This window comes from Stigmatopora argus, chromosome 3, assembly GCF_051989625.1.
Source record: "Stigmatopora argus isolate UIUO_Sarg chromosome 3, RoL_Sarg_1.0, whole genome shotgun sequence".
Lineage (NCBI taxonomy): Eukaryota > Metazoa > Chordata > Actinopteri > Syngnathiformes > Syngnathidae > Stigmatopora > Stigmatopora argus.
Window position 1 is genome coordinate 11,508,694 of NC_135389.1, and position 22,611 is coordinate 11,531,304.

At 38.3% G+C, this 22,611-nt stretch overlaps 3 protein-coding genes across 6 annotated transcripts; 1 reads left to right on the forward strand and 2 right to left on the reverse strand.

The window, feature by feature from the left end:
- Nucleotides 1-350: 350 nt before the first annotated feature.
- Nucleotides 351-11,080, reverse strand: bcl2l13 (BCL2 like 13). Of its 2 annotated transcripts, none has more exons than XM_077597348.1 (7): nucleotides 10,903-11,080; nucleotides 10,197-10,422; nucleotides 7,947-8,030; nucleotides 7,588-7,744; nucleotides 6,485-6,557; nucleotides 6,057-6,185; nucleotides 351-1,750 (listed from the first exon to the last, which is right to left on the reverse strand). In XM_077597348.1, the coding sequence occupies exons 2-7, from the start codon at nucleotides 10,342-10,344 to the stop codon at nucleotides 764-766; spliced, it is 1,578 nt and encodes a 525-aa protein (XP_077453474.1). In that variant the 5' UTR covers nucleotides 10,345-10,422; nucleotides 10,903-11,080; the 3' UTR covers nucleotides 351-763. The 2 variants fall into 2 exon arrangements, with proteins under 2 accessions (XP_077453474.1, XP_077453475.1); XM_077597349.1 differs by having other exon boundaries at nucleotides 10,899-11,080.
- Nucleotides 11,081-11,156: 76 nt separating this feature from the next.
- Nucleotides 11,157-17,299, forward strand: atp6v1e1a (ATPase H+ transporting V1 subunit E1a). Of its 3 annotated transcripts, none has more exons than XR_013299762.1 (11): nucleotides 11,157-11,455; nucleotides 11,785-11,850; nucleotides 11,942-12,051; nucleotides 12,872-12,938; nucleotides 13,045-13,134; nucleotides 13,557-13,625; nucleotides 13,714-13,808; nucleotides 13,913-14,000; nucleotides 14,384-14,504; nucleotides 16,580-16,692; nucleotides 17,143-17,299. XR_013299762.1 is itself a non-coding variant. In XM_077597351.1 (9 exons), exons 1-9 carry the CDS (start codon nucleotides 11,423-11,425, stop codon nucleotides 14,444-14,446), a joined length of 681 nt encoding a protein of 226 aa, XP_077453477.1. In that variant the 5' UTR covers nucleotides 11,160-11,422; the 3' UTR covers nucleotides 14,447-14,958. The 3 variants fall into 3 exon arrangements, 1 of the variants encoding a protein (XP_077453477.1); XR_013299763.1 differs by having other exon boundaries at nucleotides 16,580-16,656; XM_077597351.1 differs by lacking the exons at nucleotides 16,580-16,692; nucleotides 17,143-17,299 and having other exon boundaries at nucleotides 11,160-11,455; nucleotides 14,384-14,958.
- slc25a18 (solute carrier family 25 member 18) lies at nucleotides 14,732-20,993 on the reverse strand. The gene is made up of 10 exons (XM_077597350.1): nucleotides 20,868-20,993; nucleotides 19,785-20,121; nucleotides 19,350-19,472; nucleotides 18,270-18,325; nucleotides 17,974-18,064; nucleotides 17,389-17,504; nucleotides 17,111-17,279; nucleotides 16,573-16,745; nucleotides 15,842-15,917; nucleotides 14,732-15,768 (listed from the first exon to the last, which is right to left on the reverse strand). Exons 2-10 carry the CDS (start codon nucleotides 19,802-19,804, stop codon nucleotides 15,627-15,629), a joined length of 966 nt encoding a protein of 321 aa, XP_077453476.1. The 5' UTR covers nucleotides 19,805-20,121; nucleotides 20,868-20,993; the 3' UTR covers nucleotides 14,732-15,626.
- Nucleotides 20,994-22,611: the final 1,618 nt, after the last annotated feature.

Consider the following 22,611-nt stretch of genomic DNA (forward strand, 5'->3'; position numbering starts at 1 on the left):
TTTTAATCTGTTAAGAATCTCATTTTGGTTACAAAATTAGATGTGGATTAGGACTGAACGATATTGGAAAAACTGATATTGCAGCTTTTGGGGCCTCCATATATTGCAATATTAAAAAGTAGGTTTTTCACCAGATGACTTTAGTTGACTCCCCATGGCCAGGAAGGTTTAATGATGCAAAACAATAGTTTGCATGTTCAAAAAAGAATAAAAGCACATCGCAAATCCTGTGATGTGACTTTAGCGCAATGCGCCACGACCAGCCAACAAGCAATGCTTCTGTAGTTCAGATTGTAGAGCTACCCCAAACATACTGTATACATATGCATAAAACAAAGCATTCAAGGATGTATAGGTAAATATTTTTAATCTGCAGCAATGTCTCCCAAATGAATGTCCATCCATTTTTTTAAACAGTGTACTGTAAGAAATTAGATTTTAATATTTTCATATGTGATGCAGCTTTCCTAGGACTGACCAGTGGTATACATTTCATGACGACAATTTGAACACTCGTAGGGAGAATTACATGGCACACATAATTGCGGGGAAAAAAGAGCGAGGTCAGGTCAAAACAACAGACTAGAGGAGTGAATTCATTTCCCTTTTCTGTGCTTATACGCTGAGTGGGTCAGAGGCATTAGGTTTTCAAATGTGGCCTCGAATGGCAAAACCATCTACAGTGTACTACTAAATCTTTCCATTTCTACCGCAACATTCTTTAAAGTGTAATCTAATCCCCTGAGAAGGAAACACGTCCATTCTATTTCCTCCTGTAGCTAATGACACCGTAAGCCATCACAGCAGTGAGGAGCACCAGTGCAGCTCCACCATACATCAGAGCTTGGAGATCCAATTCTGGTTCCGGCTGCACGGTGGCGGCTTGTGCGAGGGTCTCGGGAACTGGCATTTCAGCTGGTAGTGGTGGTACCTCGGGCTCGTTCGGGTATTCTACTTCTGGCTGGGCAGGAACTATTATAGGCTCTGGTTGTGGTTCAGAAACCTCAGGCGGTGTTGTTTGGGCCTGCTTAGATGGAGATGGGGGTGCTGCCTCATCAGGCACAGGAGCAATGGCCCTTTCTGGTTCAGGCTCTGGTTCTATTACAGTAACAGCAATGGGAGCTGAAGGTTGCGGTTCTGGTGGAGGGGGAGCAGTGACTTCTGGAACCGAAGGAGGGCGCTCTGGTTCTAACAAGATGAGGGAAGGTTCTGATGACAAGCTTAAAGGTGTTTCTATCAAAACAGGCTCCTCTAGTGAAAGGAGGGAGGCATGTTCTTCCAGGTTCTGGGCAGCAGCAGGAATCTGGCTAGTAAATTCCTCCCTGAGCTGGGCGAGCTCGCTGTCGGTTCCCAAAACGCTCATCATGCTCTCCTCTATGGCACCTCCTTCAGCACCGTCCTCCAGCATCTCAGCTTCCTCGCGCTCCACGTGGACAATGTCCGAGTTGGAAGAATTATTCTCGCTGCGCTCTTCGACCAGAGCTGCGCCCTCGTTGCTATCCAAGCTTTTGATATCTTCAGGGTCCATCGCGCACACCTGCGCCCACGACTCGTGGCCGGCCAGCGACACGGGTAAGCTCTCCGCCTGCCACGAGCTGTGCCCGCTACTGTTGTCGGCTGTGCACAAAAGAGACGATGGTGGGCTCAATTGGTCTGGCGCTTGCTCCCCGGAAAGGATGTAGATATCGTTGCTGTCCTCTGCAATGGCGATGCCTCGTTCCTCTTCTGAGCCGAGGCCAAATATTTCACCCTGTGGAGAAGTATAACACAAATGTAAAGAGTTAATATTCTAAACAAAAAAGGAACTACATGGCACTTAAACTTCAGTTAAACTCATTTGCACTGTGTATGATGCAATGAACCAAAGCCAAACACTAGATTTTTGCCTGTTGTGCTTTTTTCCTGTTCTCCCAAAACTGCAAATACAAATTCGATTACTCGGTCAAAGTAATGGTATTTCTTCATTCAAATTTGTAGATACTCAAGATCATTAAATCAGATAAATTGACCCAAGAAACCATGAGGCTGGTTTCGCTTTTAATGTGTCACAAATTTCAAAAAGGAAGTCTGGTGGGTGGGTACTAGGTCCACCTGCTTCATGCTACTGTGTGCCACCTAGTGGTATTAGCCGTACCGTATCTGTGCCCATGTGTTATGTAAGCAATATACTGTATGTTTACGTCGTAGCCAAAAGGACTCAAGTCAATGTCATCAAACTATAAAGCCTAACTGCAATAATATTTCACATACTATTACAATTTTTATATTCGAAGGTATAATCTTTTTGTTTGAAAGGAATGAGAAGTGTTTTCTGTTTCAAAGGAATGTCAACTAGAATTTGAGATCGGCTTCAAGATATCAAAGCACATCAAAGGAATAGTAATATACGACTATAACTATCCTTCATGCAAAAGATGGCTGCCTAAAGGATCTAAATATGACAATCAAATATTTTCTAAAACCACAATGATGTCAGAAAAAATAATGTACAGTAAACAGAAAATGACATATTCTTGGGAGCTGACATTTAGGAATGAATGTGAAGTCAGATACAGCCATGTTCTTTTGTGCGAAAAGATAAGTTCCAGGATTTCAGAACACCAAAGAAGACATCAGGCGGATAAATTTTGGACCAGAAGGGAAATCAAAATAGTCAAGAGATAAGTCCTTTCTCAAATTATGTATGGGACGCAGTTGGAGTAGTTTGATACATACCAAAGTATGCCTTATAAATGGCTCTGTCAGTAGTTTTTGTGCATATAGCTTATATAATCTTGCAGCGAAATGCATTTTATAATAAAGATAGAAAGAAAAATAGTATATGGATAAAAAATGATAAAGAATGTCTGAATGGAGAACTGGAAGTAAGAAAGGGAAGCAGCGAGAGTTGTGGGAATAAAAGTGGTGCAAAACTCTGTTAATGGCTGCCAAAGTCAAATGATGTTGATTGAATTCAAACATGGTTAAAAATCATGTTTCACCTGCATGACTTTCACCTTCAGCAACTTTTTAGACTTAACTTATTACCAAGCTGAACAGTGAATTAAGGCTAAGGATGCGACAGTTTAACCGATTAATTTGATATATTTATAATACTGCACACAATAATCAATACCAAATGCATGACAGCCAAATAAAACAATGAACCTTGTCTGATCCATTAAAATAAGAAACTCTGTCTTGATAACCTGTTCCACAATTCTCCACCTTTGCTTCAAGAGTCCATTAATTCTTGTTTTCCTTCTAAAATAATAACACCTAGAGATCTCAATCCTATTCAGATACACAGGATTGTAACACACTAACAAACTTTAAGATCTGGTTGACAGATGTGAGGAAAGGGAAGCACCACAAAATGAGTAGCAGGGTAACGTGACTGCTAAGTGTGTTAACTGACACTTAGCAGACAACTAGATTAGTCACAGAAAGTCCTGCATTCATCTAACTAGCTTAAAAAAGAAAATACAGAATGTTAAACTGCTAAAGGAAATTCATAAAATGGCCACTGAGGTAACACCAGGGCATGAAATTCAAAAGCCACCTTCATGTCAGCAGAAAAGGTCATCTGAAGCAAAAAGTTCAACCGAAATCGTCTGGTCAAAATACCATTCCCCATATCAGGACACGAAAAATCACCCCTCCACTGTTTCCACTTTTTTTTCTCCATCTGAGGCAAGGGTGTCAGACTCGGTGGGGTTGGTTCGCGGGCCGCGTTAACATCAACTCGATTTCATGTGGGCCGGACCATTTTAGATATAATATTTAGATTTTTTTTAAATAAATGGATTAAAAGAACTGGATTAAAATTTTTAGATTTTACAAAATGATTTTTGAACTAAAAACACAGAAAAAAATGGATTAAATTATTGATTTAAAAAGGGGGAAATCAGGAAATTTAATATACATCTATACTCTTCATTTTAATTTGATCCTAAAACAGAAAGTTGGCACTCATGATTTACTTTCCCCGGGCCACACAAAATGATATGGCGGGCCAGATTTGGCCCTCGGGCCACCACTTTGACACGTGTTCTAAGGCATTGGGGTACCACCCTGGGGCGACCCAACAGTTCTCCCAGTTCCTGTCCTCTCTGTTGTGTCCTGCGTTTACGTGTAGCCAAAAACCCTTTCATACACGGAACATGTTACAAGTGGGCCATTCTAATCCCTTGTGATGTTTCAACAGGATAGTGAGAGTTATTTTTGTAGGAGAGTTAGTCAGGCACTCTGCTCTCAGATTTGTGGCAAAGTCTAGGCATGGTGAAGCACATATTTTACAGATGAGCCAGTGAAGTGGCGCTTATATAACAAGGGTAGAGCACATACAGTCTTGTTTTGACACGGCCTAGGCCAAACGAAACCTGTCAAAGGTTGTTTTAATCAGCAGTTGAGAAAAATGTGCCACCTCCAAATTCCTGAATGTCATTGCAGGACACTCACGCGAACTGTAACACGAAATGGCTGCGGTGCAGGATTTACTGCAAGCGTAAGGACAGACAGAGCGCAAACTCAATACTAGTCGGATGAGTTTTAAGGTCACTTTTGGATGATTCTAAGCTATATTAAATGACACCATATTTGGCTCGGCCATTTTCTTCCATGTCCTCCCCCAACTGTGTGCCCCTGGCTGTGTACTGTTTATCGGGGACGACTGGTTTTGTTCCTGCCAAATGAAGTGCACACTACATTCGGGTCCTAATAATCTCCATTGTGTTCTGAAATAAGTAACAAACGACATGGCAGCCATCATCAGGAAATCTGCACACACAACAATGTAATTTGTAATGTGTGATTATTTTAAATTCATTAATAAAAAAAACTTGCACACAAATTGCACACTTTATATAAAGAGTAGAATTAAACTAATCCAGTCGGATTGAAATTGCGGTTCATAGTAATAAAAAGTAAAAAGTCATGAGTGCACTTTTGAATTTGTAAGTCAAGATTTTGCTTATAAATGAGAAATGTCCATCATTACATTACATAACGACAATGTCAGTCTATGAAAGAAGGAACGTAACAGCGGCAAGGTAGAACCTACCACTAGCTGAATGCTACTACAGTAAGTAGCAATGTCAAATAATGCATATAGAAAAGTGCCTCCTACCTCCGTGCAAAGTCTGCAAAGTCCCTGCTTTTAACTTAGCTCGACAGACAAATGCAACATAGAACACTAAGTCGTGGCTCCAGCTCATCTGAGAAGTGCAGATTCTACATTACTCTTGCTGAACCTAGCTACTTCCCCTCCCCTCCTATCATCATCCAGTGACGGGCACCTCCTTTCTCTTCACCCCTCCATTTCTGATTCTGCCCCAGCACATCATCTGTTCATCCCCTGTGACATAATACTGGGCAAGAATGCAGTCCTGTGCACAACAGGCACGTTGTGTGTTCATGTTTCAGTGCATTCAAATAAATAAATAAAATAAACAAAAGTGCAGACCGGGGTAAGCAGTGGTTAATGTCAAATCTCATGATTCTGCATGTCAGAGTGACCTTGTAAATACAGAGGATTTGTGACGCAGTATTTTCATGAACCATTATGGGGCATTACAGACTCAATTATGTTTTTAAAGGAGAAGTGGCCTGAACAAATAAACACTTTAGTTGATAATATTGTGTATCGACTTTTCAAAACATTAAAATGACATTTATATCTTTTTAAATTGTACAAATAAATGAATAAAACATAGATAAAGATTGATCATTTTAACTATAAATCATACAACAATAAAATTTAATACCTATTTTGGTGTGTAAATTTGAAATGCACGTGAAAAGGTTCATTTAAAATATTATCAGTTCAAAAAGTGTACGCTTGAAAACTGTAAAAGTAGCTTACTGATGCCCCCGTCTGGCAGATAAAGTGCAGTAGTACTTGGAAATTTAAACTTAATCCCCCTTACAAAAATTGCTATAAATGGAATAGGCTCCTATGTTTCTTTAATTATACCTTTGTTAATCAGATGAGAAATGTGCCTTTTAGCGAGGCATTTATTTTATACGTACACACACACACTGATTTAGTCTGAAATCTCAAAATGTACAGCACTCACGTAGCCCCCTTGCTGGCTGATATATTCACGTTGACATTCCTCCAGGAAGCGCACTCCAAAATGAAGCAGGGTTGACACAGAGTGAGCTTCACTTTGTAACCCTTCAAGCAGCACCAAAGGCACAAGGACCTGTCATACAAAAAGAAGGCAGTAAATAAGGGGAAGTAGAATTGAAGAACGAGAAAAGATGGCCAGATATAACTAAAGGAGCAAGTGGAACAGTGTATGCTAAATTAGGAATAGAGGAAGAATTATAGGATGGAGAGCAAAGAAAGTAACCGGGGAAAGCAATACACAAGGCTGGGAAGATAGATGAAATATTAGGTTGAAGATGGCGAACAGTATAGTTTTATATGTAAATAGCCAACTTTTCTTATCTTTTAATTATCAACAGAATATCTTTGTACATCAAAGAAGGAAAATCTCACCTTGCTCCACTCTTCCTGTGTTTGTGTTAGCAGGTCCAGTGTTGTATCTCGGAATCTTTCATATTCCAAAGGCCTAAAATGCAGACAGGGAGTTGTGAAATTATTCAACTGTAGTAATACCTTGTGATTATGTTTTCATTTGTTTAAATGCTCATTTTAATCAGTCTACTGATATTCCATTTTAACAAAGTAAAATCAAACAGTAATTTGGAGGTACAACTTAATTTGTCTTCCAAATCAATTGAAATTTAGTCATATTCTGTGTAAATACTGTGTAAATTTAGCTTATCGTTATCGCTTATAGTGGATTTTTCTATTCTTTTGGTTAAATAATTAGTTTGTAGTGAAAAAAATCTCCAATAAAACGTAACGAGAGGAATGTTTAACTTTTTATTCACATATGTAGTACATTCTAAGATATAATTAGCAGCATGGAGCATATTGCCTCTCACGAACAACACTTTTCATGGTCAATATTCAAAGCAGCATATCAAAATTACACAAAGACAAGGTCAATAACAAATAGAATATAGAAAAATATTATCAATAAATTCATACAACAACACAAGCAGGTTTGCCAAATAATTAAGTGGAAAATTGGAATTTTTGGCGGGAAGCGGCTTACAAAATCAAATCAAATAAATAAACTGGCCCTTTGGGGATCTCCTCTCTCTCTAATTCTCTCCAGAACCTGACCACTGGGGGGCAGTGGTATTTTGCAGCTAAGCACTGGCAGTAAAAAAACAGTAGTAAAAGAAGACAGTAAAAGAAGTCTTGATAAAGCTTTGTTGATATTACTTTTGTCCTCTACAAAGAGACGATGCCTTTAAGTGTTGTCATATTTCTTCTTTTTGAATGTTGCAATATTAATCTGTAATAATTGTTGCTTGCCGTTTGTAAACAAATTTTTATTGTTTTGGAAATTCAGTTGGGAAAAGTTGACTCCAAATGGAGTAAGGAATGACTTAAAACCATCAATATTGGTCTCCCAAACTATAGTCCGGTTGCATTTCCACCACATTTCACCAATTAAATGAGTGATAAAAAAATCAAGCTTAAATATTTTAAATTCATAAAATCCTTCAAAACTGTAACAAACTGACCCAGCGAGGAGTGCGTGAACTGCTCTTTTAAGACGTGCATCCAGATCTCTGACCAAGCGGTCTCCAAGCTCGGCGAGACAGTCTTCAATTAATGTCTCGGGGTTGACTGGATTGAATACCAGAGACGTGTGACGGTTGAAGCCCCTGCTGGAAGCGGCTCAAAAACAAACAGTGCAAAAACAAACAGTGCAAAAACAACCGTAAATTTGACAAATACAAATCATTCACTACCACTGATAAACAGACGTTTGGACAACAGATCGACTGATAACGGGTTGATTATCGGAGCCGATATTTGGACATTTCATGTATATAGGCAACAGCCTTTTTTTGTACTTGTGTGTCAATGAGCTACTTACAAGCAGTGATTTCATCTTCAAGTCGTTTTAGCTCTTCTTCAACTTGCTCTTTAACATGACCGGGGAACTCAGGCTTTGAGTCTCCTGAAATTAAATTTGAAATACCAACATGAACTCTCACTTAGAAGAGATGGAAGGTTGTATTTGTCCACTCCTGGGGAAAATGTTTTTAAATACAATATATTTGATGTGCCATATGACGACAGCACATGAATAAATATAATCAAAGATCCTACATTTTGAGGGACACGAGACAACCGATCATCATCACACGTGTTTTATAGATTCTACATGGTTTTTTTTCTCCACATGTACAGTTAATAAATATTTCATAGCTTGATTCAATAGAACAGCTCTTGTGCTTGTACTTCATGGGCACATTTTTTAAGTGCAAACATGTTGAAAGTTAGCCATTGTTTGCCCCTGTAGTCAACGTTGACCAATGAGATGTATCTAATCACACTATTGGCACTGATAATACATGGATTTTACAAATGGATTGTGGAATTCTAAGCGGAGCCTGCGTTAACATGAATTTTCTGAAACTGCAATTTGTGTGTGAACACCCTCCAAGGTACTTACTTTTAAGCCATTTGTTTCATGGAAATCAGACATTCTGCCTTCAACATCTGGTTGAACTTAGAAGAGATAAGCTTATAAATGTGCCTTAACATACACACTCGATAGAAGGCACACATGCAAAGCTCACGCCCAGAATGAAATATTTATAAGAAAAAGTCAACACAGCTCAGGGCAGAATCTATCACGCAAGGTACACAAAACTGACTCAACACCCATTTGGCAGGGAGTACAATCTTTGACATTGAAAAAGTAGAAATCCACTCAAAAAGTCAATTTTGCATCCAAGAGGAGAGTTCTATTAAACTTTGGAAAGACATCCGGGGAAGATTTTTGGACCCTGAAAAAAGGCTCCCCCTCCAATCAGTCCCCTGTAGCTCAGTGTTGTTTTTTGTTGTTGGCTTCATGCTGTTTCAGCATTCAATCATGCGGCTACAAGGCCAGCTATTCTGCTTCGCTCCATTAATATGTGAGTGATCCTACGGTGATTATGCGTGACAAGCAGTCAGAAATTGAAGCGGGTCATGCGGAAAGCAGGGATCAGACACTCGTCTGCTCGGCCACACCCTCATTTTGCAGTTGTGAAGGCAGGAAATACAAAAAATTCCTTTCTTTCGTTTTACTTGAACACAAAGTTATGTTAGGGGTATTTTCCAATACTACTCCCCAGAACATTTTTTCTAGGTGGTTGGCTTGTGATACAGATATGCAGTGGTAATAATACATTTTGTGGCAATTTTAAGGATTTTATGCTAGCAGTCATCATTTTTTTTTCACTGATAGCTTCAGTTTGATATCAAGAAGGAAAAGTTATATTTCGTGCCTTTGTACGCCATTTCTCGTTTGTGTCTGATGTGTGTTCCTACATTTCCAAAAATTGCATGATAACATTACTGAACACTCCAAATTGAGGGAAGGTGTGAATGTGAGCATAAATAGTTGTCTATTTTTTTTCCCTGTGATTGTCTGGCAACTCTTGCAAGGACGATGTGTACGACTAACAAATGAATGGTCAAGTGTATAAGTATTGAGCTTGCAAACAGGTGGCTGAATATTTATGCTATTATATATCTAAGTGTGCCACGTTTGTGTTCTATGCAAACCTTCCAACTCATACATTTTTTCCCGTACCTTATACGCTTTTTTAATCATTTCAAATTGTGTACACTGTGTAACAACTTTTGTACGGGAAATTCTTTCTTTTTTTTTTTAAGTAATTTTTTTGAAAATTTCAGATCTAATCCGGATCGTCTCGGTCACTGGTAGCAGACGAAAACGTCATCGTCGATTGTTGTCATGCTTTGAGCATGATATCCGCGCGCGTCAGTCACTTCTGCCTTTTCACTATATAAATATAGCGTGTCAGCAAGCAATGTAGCCAGACAGTCAAACTGTCCGTCATCGACAGAATCTTGAATTTAGTGCATGCAAAAAGTGCACTGACTGATTGGGCACCCCGTCCAATTTGAGGATTTTTTTTTTTGACTTTTAAGTGCACCCTATGTGAGTAATAATGTGCTGGGTTGTGTTTGTACAGTTTATTATCGCTTAATAAGGGGAATTGCAATCATTAATAAGGGAAGCAATTGGCTGAGGTTGACAGGTATGTCTATGTGCGCAAAGTGGAATGCACTACAACCCCAAAACAGTATGAAACAGGTTTCCTCTCACCTTCAGATGCAGTGCGATCGTCCCGTCTACCAGTTGGTAGCCGTCCCAGGTAGGTGAGCACAATATACTTGGTTTCATAATGGAAATCCTCAGGCACTGTGGCAGCAATGGGGGTTGGAAGAGGAGAGGTGGAGCCTGAGGTAGCCATGGATCAGTCAGCGGTGTATCTATCACACTCCCAGGCACATAGGTTCAAACAGACAGAGCAGGACACCCCACCTGAAGACTGAAGAGGACAGGTGCATTTAGGGGTTAATACAGTTTAGAGCGATTAAAAGCAGAGTGCATTGGAATAACCATTAAATAGTTATCAGAGCACACGTCAGAAATTGTTTCATAAAACAAGCATGGATCTTATTCTGGAAGTGCATTCATTCGCCCATGTGCCAAAGGGCACTGACTAGGTTACACACTGACATTGGCACTGACTAGGTTACACAGACATTCCTTTTGGAAAATGGGAAGTGCCACTGACATTCAATCAATAAAAGTACATCAAAACTACATTCAAGCGATCGGCAGTGGATATGTATTTATGAAATATCACGCCAAATGGAAAATTACACAATTGTCTTGAGAAAGTCCAGTTTTGCGACACATGCAACAGTCCCAAAAACCTTTTTGCTAGCTGAATGTTTTCGGCTGCTATTTCAGTAAGGTCAAGCCAGACTTTCATTTGAAATGTATGCAATGAAGACACACCTACCGTCCTTGAATAAAAGCAGCCAGGTGCTGTCAAACGGAGGCCGAAAAGGGCAACACGCTCGCAGCTTAGACTTAGCACGAAGGGGAAAGCCAGTACATTATAGCCAGAACTGGCAGTGACTGCGTGCGTGCGTTCAGGGCAAATACAAGCTAGTAAAAGTATAACAGCAGAATTTCTCCTTGACCTTCAGACTAAAGTCTTGTGGGCTTTATCACGCTCTACCGGGAGATTTATTTTAAATTATAAGTGATTTTTGTTTTCTGATTATACATTTATATATTCATTTAAAATGAGTGTGGTCAAGTTTGGTTTCTCTCGCTTTGAAAAAGAAGGCGATTTGAGAGCTTTATTTTGAAAAGAAATACAGGAACACATTTATAGTCTGATTTCAACTGTGCTTTGAGGTTAGTGGAGTGGAATCACGAAGTTCGCAGTATATCCCACAAGTTGTCGTTGTGAAATATACTTTTAGCCACTTTGTGTAAACAAACATTTACATTACATTTTATTATCAACAAACATGGCGCTCACCGATGCAGACGTCCAAAAACAGGTAACGACGATAATGTATATAAACACACCAATTTACAGTGGTTTTAAAACTTGGAGGAAGGTAAAAACTTTGAACTGCCGTTACAACTGTCAGATGGTCGAAATCTAAATTGCAAATCCACTTTTAAAAGTTGGAGCAAGTGAGTCTTTTTGCTTCGAAGGCTCCGTGAGTCTAAAATGTAAAACGTCACCCAAAAATCTGTGATGAATCATCAGCAAAATGTATGTGGTTATCTGTATTCATACTTCCACGTGCAAAAATATCATATTGATGGGCTGGGTATTAAATTAAAGCTGTTTTGGGTGAAATGTTCTCGTTGTCGTTGACAGATAAAGCACATGATGGCCTTCATCGAGCAAGAGGCCAGTGAGAAAGTTGAGGAAATTGACGCCAAAGTAGGTATTTTTCCCCTCACTTTTTAGGTCCTTTTTTGCTGAAATGTCTCCTAAACAATAAACATAAGTTGACATGCTCACTTGATTGCAGGCTGAGGAAGAGTTCAACATTGAGAAAGGTCGTTTGGTCCAAACGCAGAGGGTGAAAATAATGGATTACTATGAAAAGAAGGAAAAACAGATTGAACAACATAAGAAAATGTGAGTTGAAATTAGAATACATTGTTTACATAGTTTGCAATGTATATGCAAATTTATAATTACTCATGTTCATATCTCATCGTATAAAAAATAAAGCTCAGCAAGATTATTTCATTTTATGTCCCCACTCAAACATGCGATGTCAAAATCACTTCTACTTTTCAGGGTCATGTGGAATATAATCGAAACGAATCCTATTTCACATGACAGTCTTTGAATTGGGGACAAACAAACATTTACAATTGACTTCACACTTTCACTTAGTGAGAAATGAACTCACATTGTTTACATTGATGACCAGCTTTTAAAATAATATTGCTAAAATATGTGAATCGTCTTCACTGGAGTAACCTACATTTACAGTTTGTTTAGTTTTTTTTAAACAACAACAACAAAATCTCTGTTTATTGCAGTGCTGTTTTCATTAGTGTGTTTATAATGTCCTGTCTACAGTTTTTGATATTCTGTATCAACGTGGAGGTTTTGGTTTGTGTAAGTATTTTTTTCAATTTATTAGAATTAGGTCAGAATCCAGAAAAATCTTGAAATTGTAATGTAAAATTAGATTCATGTGGATCTAAACTAGTTTGCAAATTTGAAATTGTTACACTCATAAGTTTCTGTGTCATCTAATCAGTACATTTGCAATTCTTCTGCTCATAGTGGTGACATTTTGAATATGGGTTAAACTTTACCTTCTCTCACTTTATTCAGATTAGAGTCTCATTGGTTGATTTAAATGGTGAAGATCAGTGGAGGTCCTGTCCAGTGTTACCTTATTTCTTGTTTAATCAGAGTTGTTTTTCCACATGGTCCACAGCCAGATGTCCAACTTGATGAACCAAGCAAGACTGAAGGTGCTGAAGACCCGTGATGACATGATCACTGTAAGCGTTTGTGCGCAAAAGAAGCAATTTCTGAAACATGTCTCCATCGGAAAATATGTACTTCATTTTTTTAATTTTTCAACTTTTTAAAATACACTCTTTGCAGGATTTGTTGATTGAAGCGCGGCAAAAACTTGCAGAAATTGCTCAGGACCCTGCCAGGTACTCAACACTACTGGAGGGTCTTATTCTTCAGGTAAAGACTGGAAGAGAAAAAACAACCGATGCACCTTAAAACGCTGCTTATTACGCAAGGATATTGACTCATGCTCTCTTACTGTAAAAGATTTGGCAGACCATAACTTGTTTACTGTAGGTAGATCATTTCATTCAGTATAGTCATTTAAAAAGTAGGGCCACTCCTTCAGAAAGCCTTAAAGATTTTGACATTTTTATCACTTGGTAGCCAGTATCTAACGATCCACTGAGTCCGATTTTCCTTTTTATTGTTTTGTATCATGGCTGATTGATTGCGAGCATATTGTCGCTGAAGATTACGAGTTAGCTGGTATCGGGCACATTTGGCGCTTTGTCACAGCCTTCAAACCTGTAGTGTGTTTTTAGCGCATCTGACCTGGTTTAAAATGGACCTTTCTGTGTGTGGAACTCATTTTTCAGGGGTTCTACCAACTGCTGGAAGAGAAAGTTATCATCCGCTGTCGAAAGCAGGACGTGGAGATGGTTCAGGTGAGGTTGAGGATGAAAGAATAAGCCAATGTTGCGTCAAGGCTGTTTTTAGTAAACTTGTAAAATGTCATTTTTGCTTTGTTGATAGGCTGCAGTGAACAGGAACATCCCCATTTTCAGAGAAGCTGTCAAAAAAAATATTTTTGTCAAAATCAACATGGAACGCTTTCTACCATCAAGCATGTAAGAATGTTTGGTGTACATTGTTTTTTCCCCCATCTCATTTCTCAGCCTCTAATTTGTAGTTTGGATGGTTTTAATTTTTTGTTCAAATATTTTTTTCACAGTTGTGGAGGAGTGGAGCTTTATAATGACAATGGCAAAATAAAAGTTTCTAATGCTTTGGAGAACAGACTAGAACTTCTAGCGCAACAGGTAAAGAAAATCACATGTTTTTTTGTTGTTCATATGAAAACTGATAAGACCAAGAGTATTTATCTCATTTAGACTGAAGAGGGCACTCCGCTCCACACAGTTCCAGAGGATTGACGCTGATTCGTCTACACACATTGGCATTAACCACTTTTTATTTTTGCAATTATTTCATGTCACTCAAGGTTGCCCTACTAGATTAAAATAAGACTATCGAACTAAGCAATTTGGAAAGTAATTATAAGGAATCACAAAAACTAAATGTGGAAAACACTATTGTATATTTGATGAGCAATAGTGTGAACAGATAAATGGGGACATTTTATTATTATGCCCTACATATCAATATTTGACTCATGTTTTTTGTTTGCTGGTTTTCCTTACAGATGATGCCTGAAATCAGAGTGTCCTTATTTGGCGCCAACCCCAACCGCAAATTCACAGATTAACAGCAATTTGGAAGGGCACAGCGTGTACATAGGTGGCATAGGTTTTCCCAATATTGTGGTGGGTAAATTAGGCAACAACAAGTACACCTTCTGAAGTGCCTTACTATTTTTTTTTTACTGAGATTGCCCAGGGACTGACTTTAATTTCAGCTTAATCTGCGAATGTGTGTTAAAAACAGTAAAGTGTTCTTATAATGTTATCTTAGTGTTATTACAATACAAGAGTAAAGAAAATGTTTATTATTATGGATGTCTTAAGATTTAAAAGCCAAAGTAACAAATGAATGTGACACACAAATTTGTATCTTTATTTACATGTAAACAAATTGTTTGTTTACACGGGGTATGTTTAATCAACATTATGAAAACATCTAATTTGTTATACAAACTACAGCATTGCATTCAATATATATATATATATATATATATGTTTTTAAAAAATTGTTTTAGTGCATAATTTTGTTTTCCTTAATGAAACGAGCAAAACACTTGACAACAATGATTACAGAACATTCTCGTTTTTCTTTCATTCTTTGTTTTTACACTAACTACAATAATAAGGCTTCTTTTTTTAAATTTTCCATACATTTTCCATTTTGTGTGGCAGAAATAGCTTTTGTTCCCATTGTTTTGCCTTTTATTTTAAACCTTGTGGACTTGTATAAAGAAAAGGAACTAAGTTAAACATGGTGGCCCAAGAGTGCGTAGCATTTAGGCCGGAAGTGAACTGTGAGTGTATTTTACGCTAATACAGGGATTAAATCATTACCATCAGATTACCAAAGGACCTACTGACAGGAAGTATTTACCATTCCAGGTAGGGAATCCAAGAATACAACTCAGACCTCACGCATAGAGTGGAAGTAATGCGCAACAGGAATGGTAAAATAAAAAATAAAAAAAGGACCCAGTGTTTTAATCTGTATCCTTATATGATTTTAGCAGAAGGTCTTTTACTTCACAACCAAACAAATGTTTAGTAGCCCAAACAACATACATCAACTTTATCTTAACAATATCTCCTGATGTAAACTCAAACACATTGGGACAGGACCCTGTTTGACCAAATGGACCCATATTGTGATCCCACATAATATGGATCCGTGTGAGCCGTCAGATTGCAGCCTTTATCGCGCGTTATTGCAAAATGACTCGACCAAATGAAATGTGCTAGTTGATTTTATCCAATGAAACCTAGTACCGCCTCTCCAACCCCAAGAAAGTAGACCCCTTGGGCAATGCCAAAAAGGGGAGCTATGACCAGTGCTCGGCATACTGCCCCCTTCAAGAGTGCTGACGGTCCCTCTCGCTTGATTATGCGCCTACAAAAATAAATAACATCAATAAGAGTTTACAAACGTTTAAAGAGTGAATGCCTGATTGTGAAATATTTACCGTGTGCAGTCCATAATCCCTCTGTAGGAGTCCTCCCCTTCACCTTTTTGCAAAGTCTGCAGTCGAGTTTTTATCACTGTGAGGGTGTCGAAATCAAACACAGTAGTCAAATACTTGATATTATAAATACTACTATAAAAAAAACCTAAATACATTGTGCTTCAGATGAAATCTCAGAATGAACCTAAAGTGTTATTAAGGTCATCCTGAACTATTACCTGAAAGCCAAATATGAAAGGAAGCTTTAAATTACAAACACAATAAAATGTCATAAGAAAACACGACTGTGTGTGTCCTGGAAAGGCAAAAATGAAACGCATGTGACTTGCACAGGGGTTATTGTTATATTAAAAAAGATAGAACCCTAAGGACTTTTTTAGGAGCTCTCCAGCTCTACAGTTCTGATTTTCCAAACAGCCTCAACAACACACACCTTTCAAAAGATAAATACATTATTTGCAGGAACTGCAATGAAAATATTTTTTCATAAGACTACATTTTGATTTTCACTACAAAAGAGTCATCAACTAATAAATGAACAATGTGATGATTATTGTAACTGTATTTTGTCTTGTAGGCGGTCACTCACAGGCTACATAAAGTCAACTGCTCACGGACATGATGTGAACTCTTGACATTTTTATGTTAAATCTATTTAAAAGGACAACCACTGATAGTGACAAGGCACTTTTCACAATCCAGCTTTTCTCTCTGTTCCCCTCCCCACTTACCATCCAGGGGTGTGACAGCCACAGCTGCAACTGAGCCTGCAGCGCATCCCGCCACAAAGGACTGCCAGAAAGGAGCTCGTGCCTGTACGTCGCCTGGACTTCTATGTTTTTCTCTTCCCAGTGCGTTGAGGTTGGCAAACAAGGGGAAGTAGATCATTGAGAATGGGACATCCCTGAAACACATGTTCAGATGAAAATCAAATAAATTGTTAATGGAAAAAATATATAAGAATAATTTTCAAGAAATTTGATAAAAGAGTACAGAGCTGCCTTTCCCGTGTAACAGCCAAATGTAGCTGGAGGAATCCATTGATCGGTGTTGATTACAAATGTCAGGAAATGTTGGTTACGTAATCCAGAATTAAGCAATCAGTCTACTGTAATGATGACGTTGAATGGGTGCAGAAATGATTACAGCTTGGTACTAATGAGGTCTAAAAGGACTGTTGTGTCAAAGTTCAGCTTTTCCAAGAGTAACTAAATTTGCAACTTGAGTTACTAGTACATACTAGAGTACTAGCATGGTGTGTGTTTTAACCTCATTAAGGTTGCTCCTGCACCCCTGTACAGACCAGCAAGGCCTCGGGTCCTCAGCAGCTCCACTGTGATGCTGGTGGCAGATGTCCGAATGGGAGCACTGGGTCGGGACGGCTGCGGTGCCACTAACGATGGAGCTGGAACTGGAGTCGGGACTTTCCTCTGGGCAGCTAATCAGAAATCATACATTATTTCAGTAAGTAATTTACCGGTCGTTGTTAAACGAAAAGTTTTACCGATGGGTTTACTTATGGTAGATAATTGCAATGATTGTCTTACCAAGCCTCCCTGCGTCTTGTAGTTGGATTTTGAGCATTTCCATAGGCGTAGTAACCACCACCTGACATGTTCCAGCACCACATCCTGCAAGTACTTCCCCCCAAAGGGGCAAATGGCTAATGACAAATAAGAGGACAAATATTAATGAAACATATGGCATTGTTGTATTTTGAGTATTTATTACATCTTGTTTCCCTATTACTAATTGTTAAAGGAACTTCATCCTGAACATCACTCTATGAAATTACATGCAACATAGAAATTGGGAGCATCTTAGAAAATCTACCACAATTTTATGGGCTTTAAAGGTGAAATTATAATTACACATACACACCTTTCCTGTCAGCTTTGCGAGTTAGCATTGCTATTTCACTTTAATAACTGTCAATGGTAATTATTGAGTTTTAAATGAGATACTGCATGAACTGGCTGTAATTCATAAATAGTTCATTACCTATTTGGGCAAAAACATTGTAAAATTAAAGAACAATTACATCTTCATTCATTTAATGAAAGACATTTCAAAAACATGAAATCATTTGTATTAACCAACATTAACATTTAAACAGATGTTGTGAAAGTTACCCGTCTCTGGAAAGCTTTTGTCTAAAGGCATCGTTAGCTGCTAGTTTGATTGCTTTTTCCGGCGTCACAAGTGTGAGGTTGACTGCTGCACCTGGAGGGAGCAAACAAGCTCATTAGTGGCAATTCCCTCTTCGCCACGCAAATATATTGAAACAGCACACCAGCTTATGGCTGCTAGCGTGCGTTGCAATGTCAACAATAGGGAGTGCATGCAGGTTAACAAACAACTGTATGGTTGGGGGCTTTGTCACTGTTGAATATTTATGTTTCACAAGAATTAGAACTGCAAAGATTACCTCTGTAGCATCCAAAATAGCCCTCTGAGCGCACTGTTTTAGCCAGACAATCCCACCTGAGAATGACAAAAAATACAGAAATAATATTTTCCATTTGTTGCAACACTTCAGTGGCTCATCAATCAACACAATTGCTCGCTTTTGGTGTGTTTGTTTTCGACATCGCCTGGAACTAATATACATATAAATTAGAAATAAATTCTTAGATTTAATGCCTCAATTACTAAATCAACATTACTTTTCTTACTTCCTCAAGTAGAAATAGTTTTCAAATTAGACCAATTCAGGAGCATGAACCTATATTCTGTTACTCTTTTCTTTTCTTTTTTTAAAGTAAGATTCCTCTTTTTATTTGGAGTAGATGATGCTACAATAGAATAGAGTGAATTGAATTGAATACAACAAAAGCATTGAACTCAATTCAATTCACACTATTCCATTGTAGCATCATCTACTCCAAATAAAACCCCTAAAATATCAACTGCACTTAATTGACACTTGAAAGAAATGTCAAATTTGAACTGGAACCACTAAATCTGGCCACATTATTAGTTAGAATGCAGAAAGTATTTCTGATTGTGGCGCTTTTCCATCTGTGAGTCATGGTGGAAAACCGCAGTTTGGGTCTTGTGCTTCTGACCACAGGATATCCACACCCATCACAAGGCAGTACTTCTGCCCACCACATGAACATTCAGGGTCTTATAAGGACACCAATGCATTTTTTTGCAAAGCAAAACCAATGCAAACTTGTGTGTGTATATAATCAATGAGCCCAGTTAGATCAGCACTTAAGCTAGTTATAGTTTTTATTTTAATGATAATTCTGATTTTCCATTTAACTTTCTCAAGAACTAGCTAAAAGAGCATTCTCAATTTCTCTTTACCTATCGAACTCCTCATTCAGTGTATCTGTGTCATTCGCGTGAGGTTACAATTCTTGTTTATATGACTGGGTTATACACTGATATCATATTATGCATTAGGTACTTTGGATGCTGGACGGGAGGAGGAAAACAGAATGTTTGTGGTTTTGTATTTAAAAAAAAAAAAACTTTGCACAGAAGGCAATATACTCACATTCCTTTGTACACTTGGGCACCCTGCTGGTTCTGTAGCCGTGTTTTGGCCAGATCAATAGGAAATACGCATGTCACACCAACTAGGCCTGCCACGCCCCCATTAATCAGCTTAGCAGGGAGACTGCAAAGGGATCAACATATAGACACGTTGTACACATGCATGCTCACAAACAATTACACGCGACTGTCAAAACATACTGAAAGAATGACTCATCACTATTTATTCAGACAGTCTGCGACTGCCTCATCGATCGACTTGAAATACTAGTAGATGAAAATTACCAAAGGAAAAGACAAAAGACAAAAGATAGCCCTATTTAGAGGATTAAAGATAAATAGATCCCAGCTGTCAATCAAACACATTTATACCGTAATGGTCTGTCAGGTGACTGGAATAACAGCAGATGGGAACGTCAGACTAAACAAAGATTACCTTATTTTTTTCTCTGTCATCTTGTTTGTGTTTGGGCTCGAGGCCCACAGCTCCCTTTGTGGTCCACCACCTACTGCTTCCTCTTCTTCCTCTTCCCGACCAAAATTTGGTACTGCACTCCAAATGGTCAACTCACGATAGTAATGCAGATGACTGGGTCTTTGATTGTGTAACCAGTTGAACTCCTCTTTTTCCTCCCACTTGTACAGCAGGCGTAGATGCCTTTTTTTCCTTTCAGTCCTGGCAAAACCCAGCAATATTGGGTTGGGATCTTCAAGGCCAGCCCCTCTGCTTTTTTCCCCACCCTTACACCACTCGGCAAACTCTCCGTGGCTGCCTGAAATGGAAAAAAAAAACACAGGAAATGTGATGGCATGAAGTCAAAATCCAAATCGAATTTTGATCAGTCTAAACAAAAAGGCCATAAGACTACTGCCTGAAACTCTAAGATAGGATATTAGGACATTAGGAGTATTTGAGACAGAACATTAAGTAAAATAAGAAATCAGTATCTCTATCACACATGCAGTGGCTTTATTTTTATTTATTTTAAATTTATGTTTAGATGTATTTTTATTCTTGTCATACATGCACTAAGAAAAGGTTTTTGGGAGTGAAAGTTGTCACCACCCCATATGAACTTTACAGATTTATATTGATTCGTTTTCATCATTTTTTGCTTTCATTTCCTCCCAACTTCCTCTCACCTTGTCTCTTTAATTAATCTGGCTTAATCTCCACTTTAACAGGGCTTCTTTTTTTAAATTTAATCAATAAACTATTCTCAGACAATGATGAGATGATACTTGCATCCAATCTGTCCCGCATCATCTGTTTGTATTATTACAATTTCCCCAAAATACTTTTTTTTGGGTTGTAACCCAGCCACATTCTGCACATGCTTCACCCTGGCCTCTTTCTATGCAACTTTCTTTTAGGCCAGCTCCACTCAGAGATGGCAGGCTCACAATTTAGACAACCTCAATCCCTGAGAGCCCAGTAGCCTTTTCTGCATAGTGTGACAACAAAAAGATCACACAATGTCATTTTCTTTCACTACAACAAAAAGAAGAGGGTCCTTACCTATGGCGATGCATCCCACGGCTGTCCACTTTCCTCTCCCTTCAACCACGCATGCATCAGTGGTAGCCAGGCGAGAGCAAGCTTAGAGAGCCAGTCATTGCACAAACACATCCATTGTCTCATTGGCTAAGTCCCTCCCTCCCATGATGACTGCAGACCACACAGCCCCAGCCAGCATTAACACTACTGAAATTCAAATATATACCTATTGAGGCAACATGTTATAACGTATTGACATTTCACTTTTAATGTGATTTTTTTGAATGGATGTGCAAAGGAAAGACGAAGGAGGATTAAGGCATTTTAATGAGCCCTTTTTATTGGCCTCTTCATTACATAATAGTCCAGCTTCAGCCAACACAAATGTTCCCAGACTCAAATACTGTATATTTCCAAGGTAAAAGCAAGGCTAATATGAAGATTGTTGAGGTGACATGTAATTCTTTATGAGGGGGTTCTGTCTGAACAATTGCAAACACAAAATAGGAACTATTGAACAAGAACATGTGACAAACACAAACTATTTCCCCATTATCTTTCGATGGGAAAAAAAACCCTCTCCCAATGGCATCTTTGTTAAAGGTGATGATTTGACTTTTAGTTTATTACCAGTCAGATGTGCACAACATGTTTTTAGAACTGTATTGCATTTGAATGTTTTCCTCATTGCTGTGTTTTCAAACATCCTTCTCTTGGGAAAAAAATTCCCATGGGGCAAAAATAAGTCTTTGACGATGACGCTCCAATGGCAACAACCACTGTTGTTGCCCTTTTGGGCCATTAAACAATTGCCAGGTTTACAAATCAATGGTTTGGCTCTAAATTAGGTGTAAAATACTCCCAATGGGACATACAGTCATCCTGTGCTTACACCTACCTGGATTTCCATAAATTTCCTTTGAATTATATTCCTACATTTTGTCCAAGAGCCAATATTTATGTACTAATGTGTGTGAATACTTAGTTCATGTCACTAGTTTGTCCTTTATTAATAATTAATGTGTCTAGGATAGGAAATATAAATATTACGGTGCAACACGTTATTTCTGTACACCTCTGCAGGTGTTTATATTTTTCAAATGATCTCTTCTAAAACAATTTTCCCCAATATGAGATATTTCTGTGCTTGATGATTGTGAGTCTTCATTAAAACTTGGTTCCTCTCGCACCTTCAGCAGGTCATACTTTTTCATTCATTCATTTTCTGAACCACTTATACTCACAAGGCTCGCGGGGGGTGCCGGAGCCATCTCACCTGCCATTTACTGAAAGATCTTTTAAATAAGATGTAGTTCCCTGTACGCCTTTGCCAGGATAGATAGACGACTGTCTAGCTTATTTGTAATTTGTAAAAACTAATTTATATTTTTAATACTAAAAAAAATCAAGTGTGATTAGGTGATTACTTTCTTGTATCGAGATGGGAATACGTATCAAAAGACGCACTCTAGTGGCAAATTTCATTAGTGTATGCGATTTGTATTTTGTACGCTAGGGGGAGCTTCCATGTTGTATAATGCCAAAACCCTGTGTTTACTAAACCCAAATGAGATCAGATGAGGTTTTGCGGATTAGGATCGTTTTTAACATTGCTTTTCTGGTTGTTGTTTGTCTTGAAGATAGATATAATTAAATAGTGTGAATTCACTGAAAGAAAAAAAAGAAAAAAAAACAACAACAATGATTTCTCGTTAAACTCGGGGAGAATTACTCTACACAAACCAAGTATCGATGCTTCAATTGT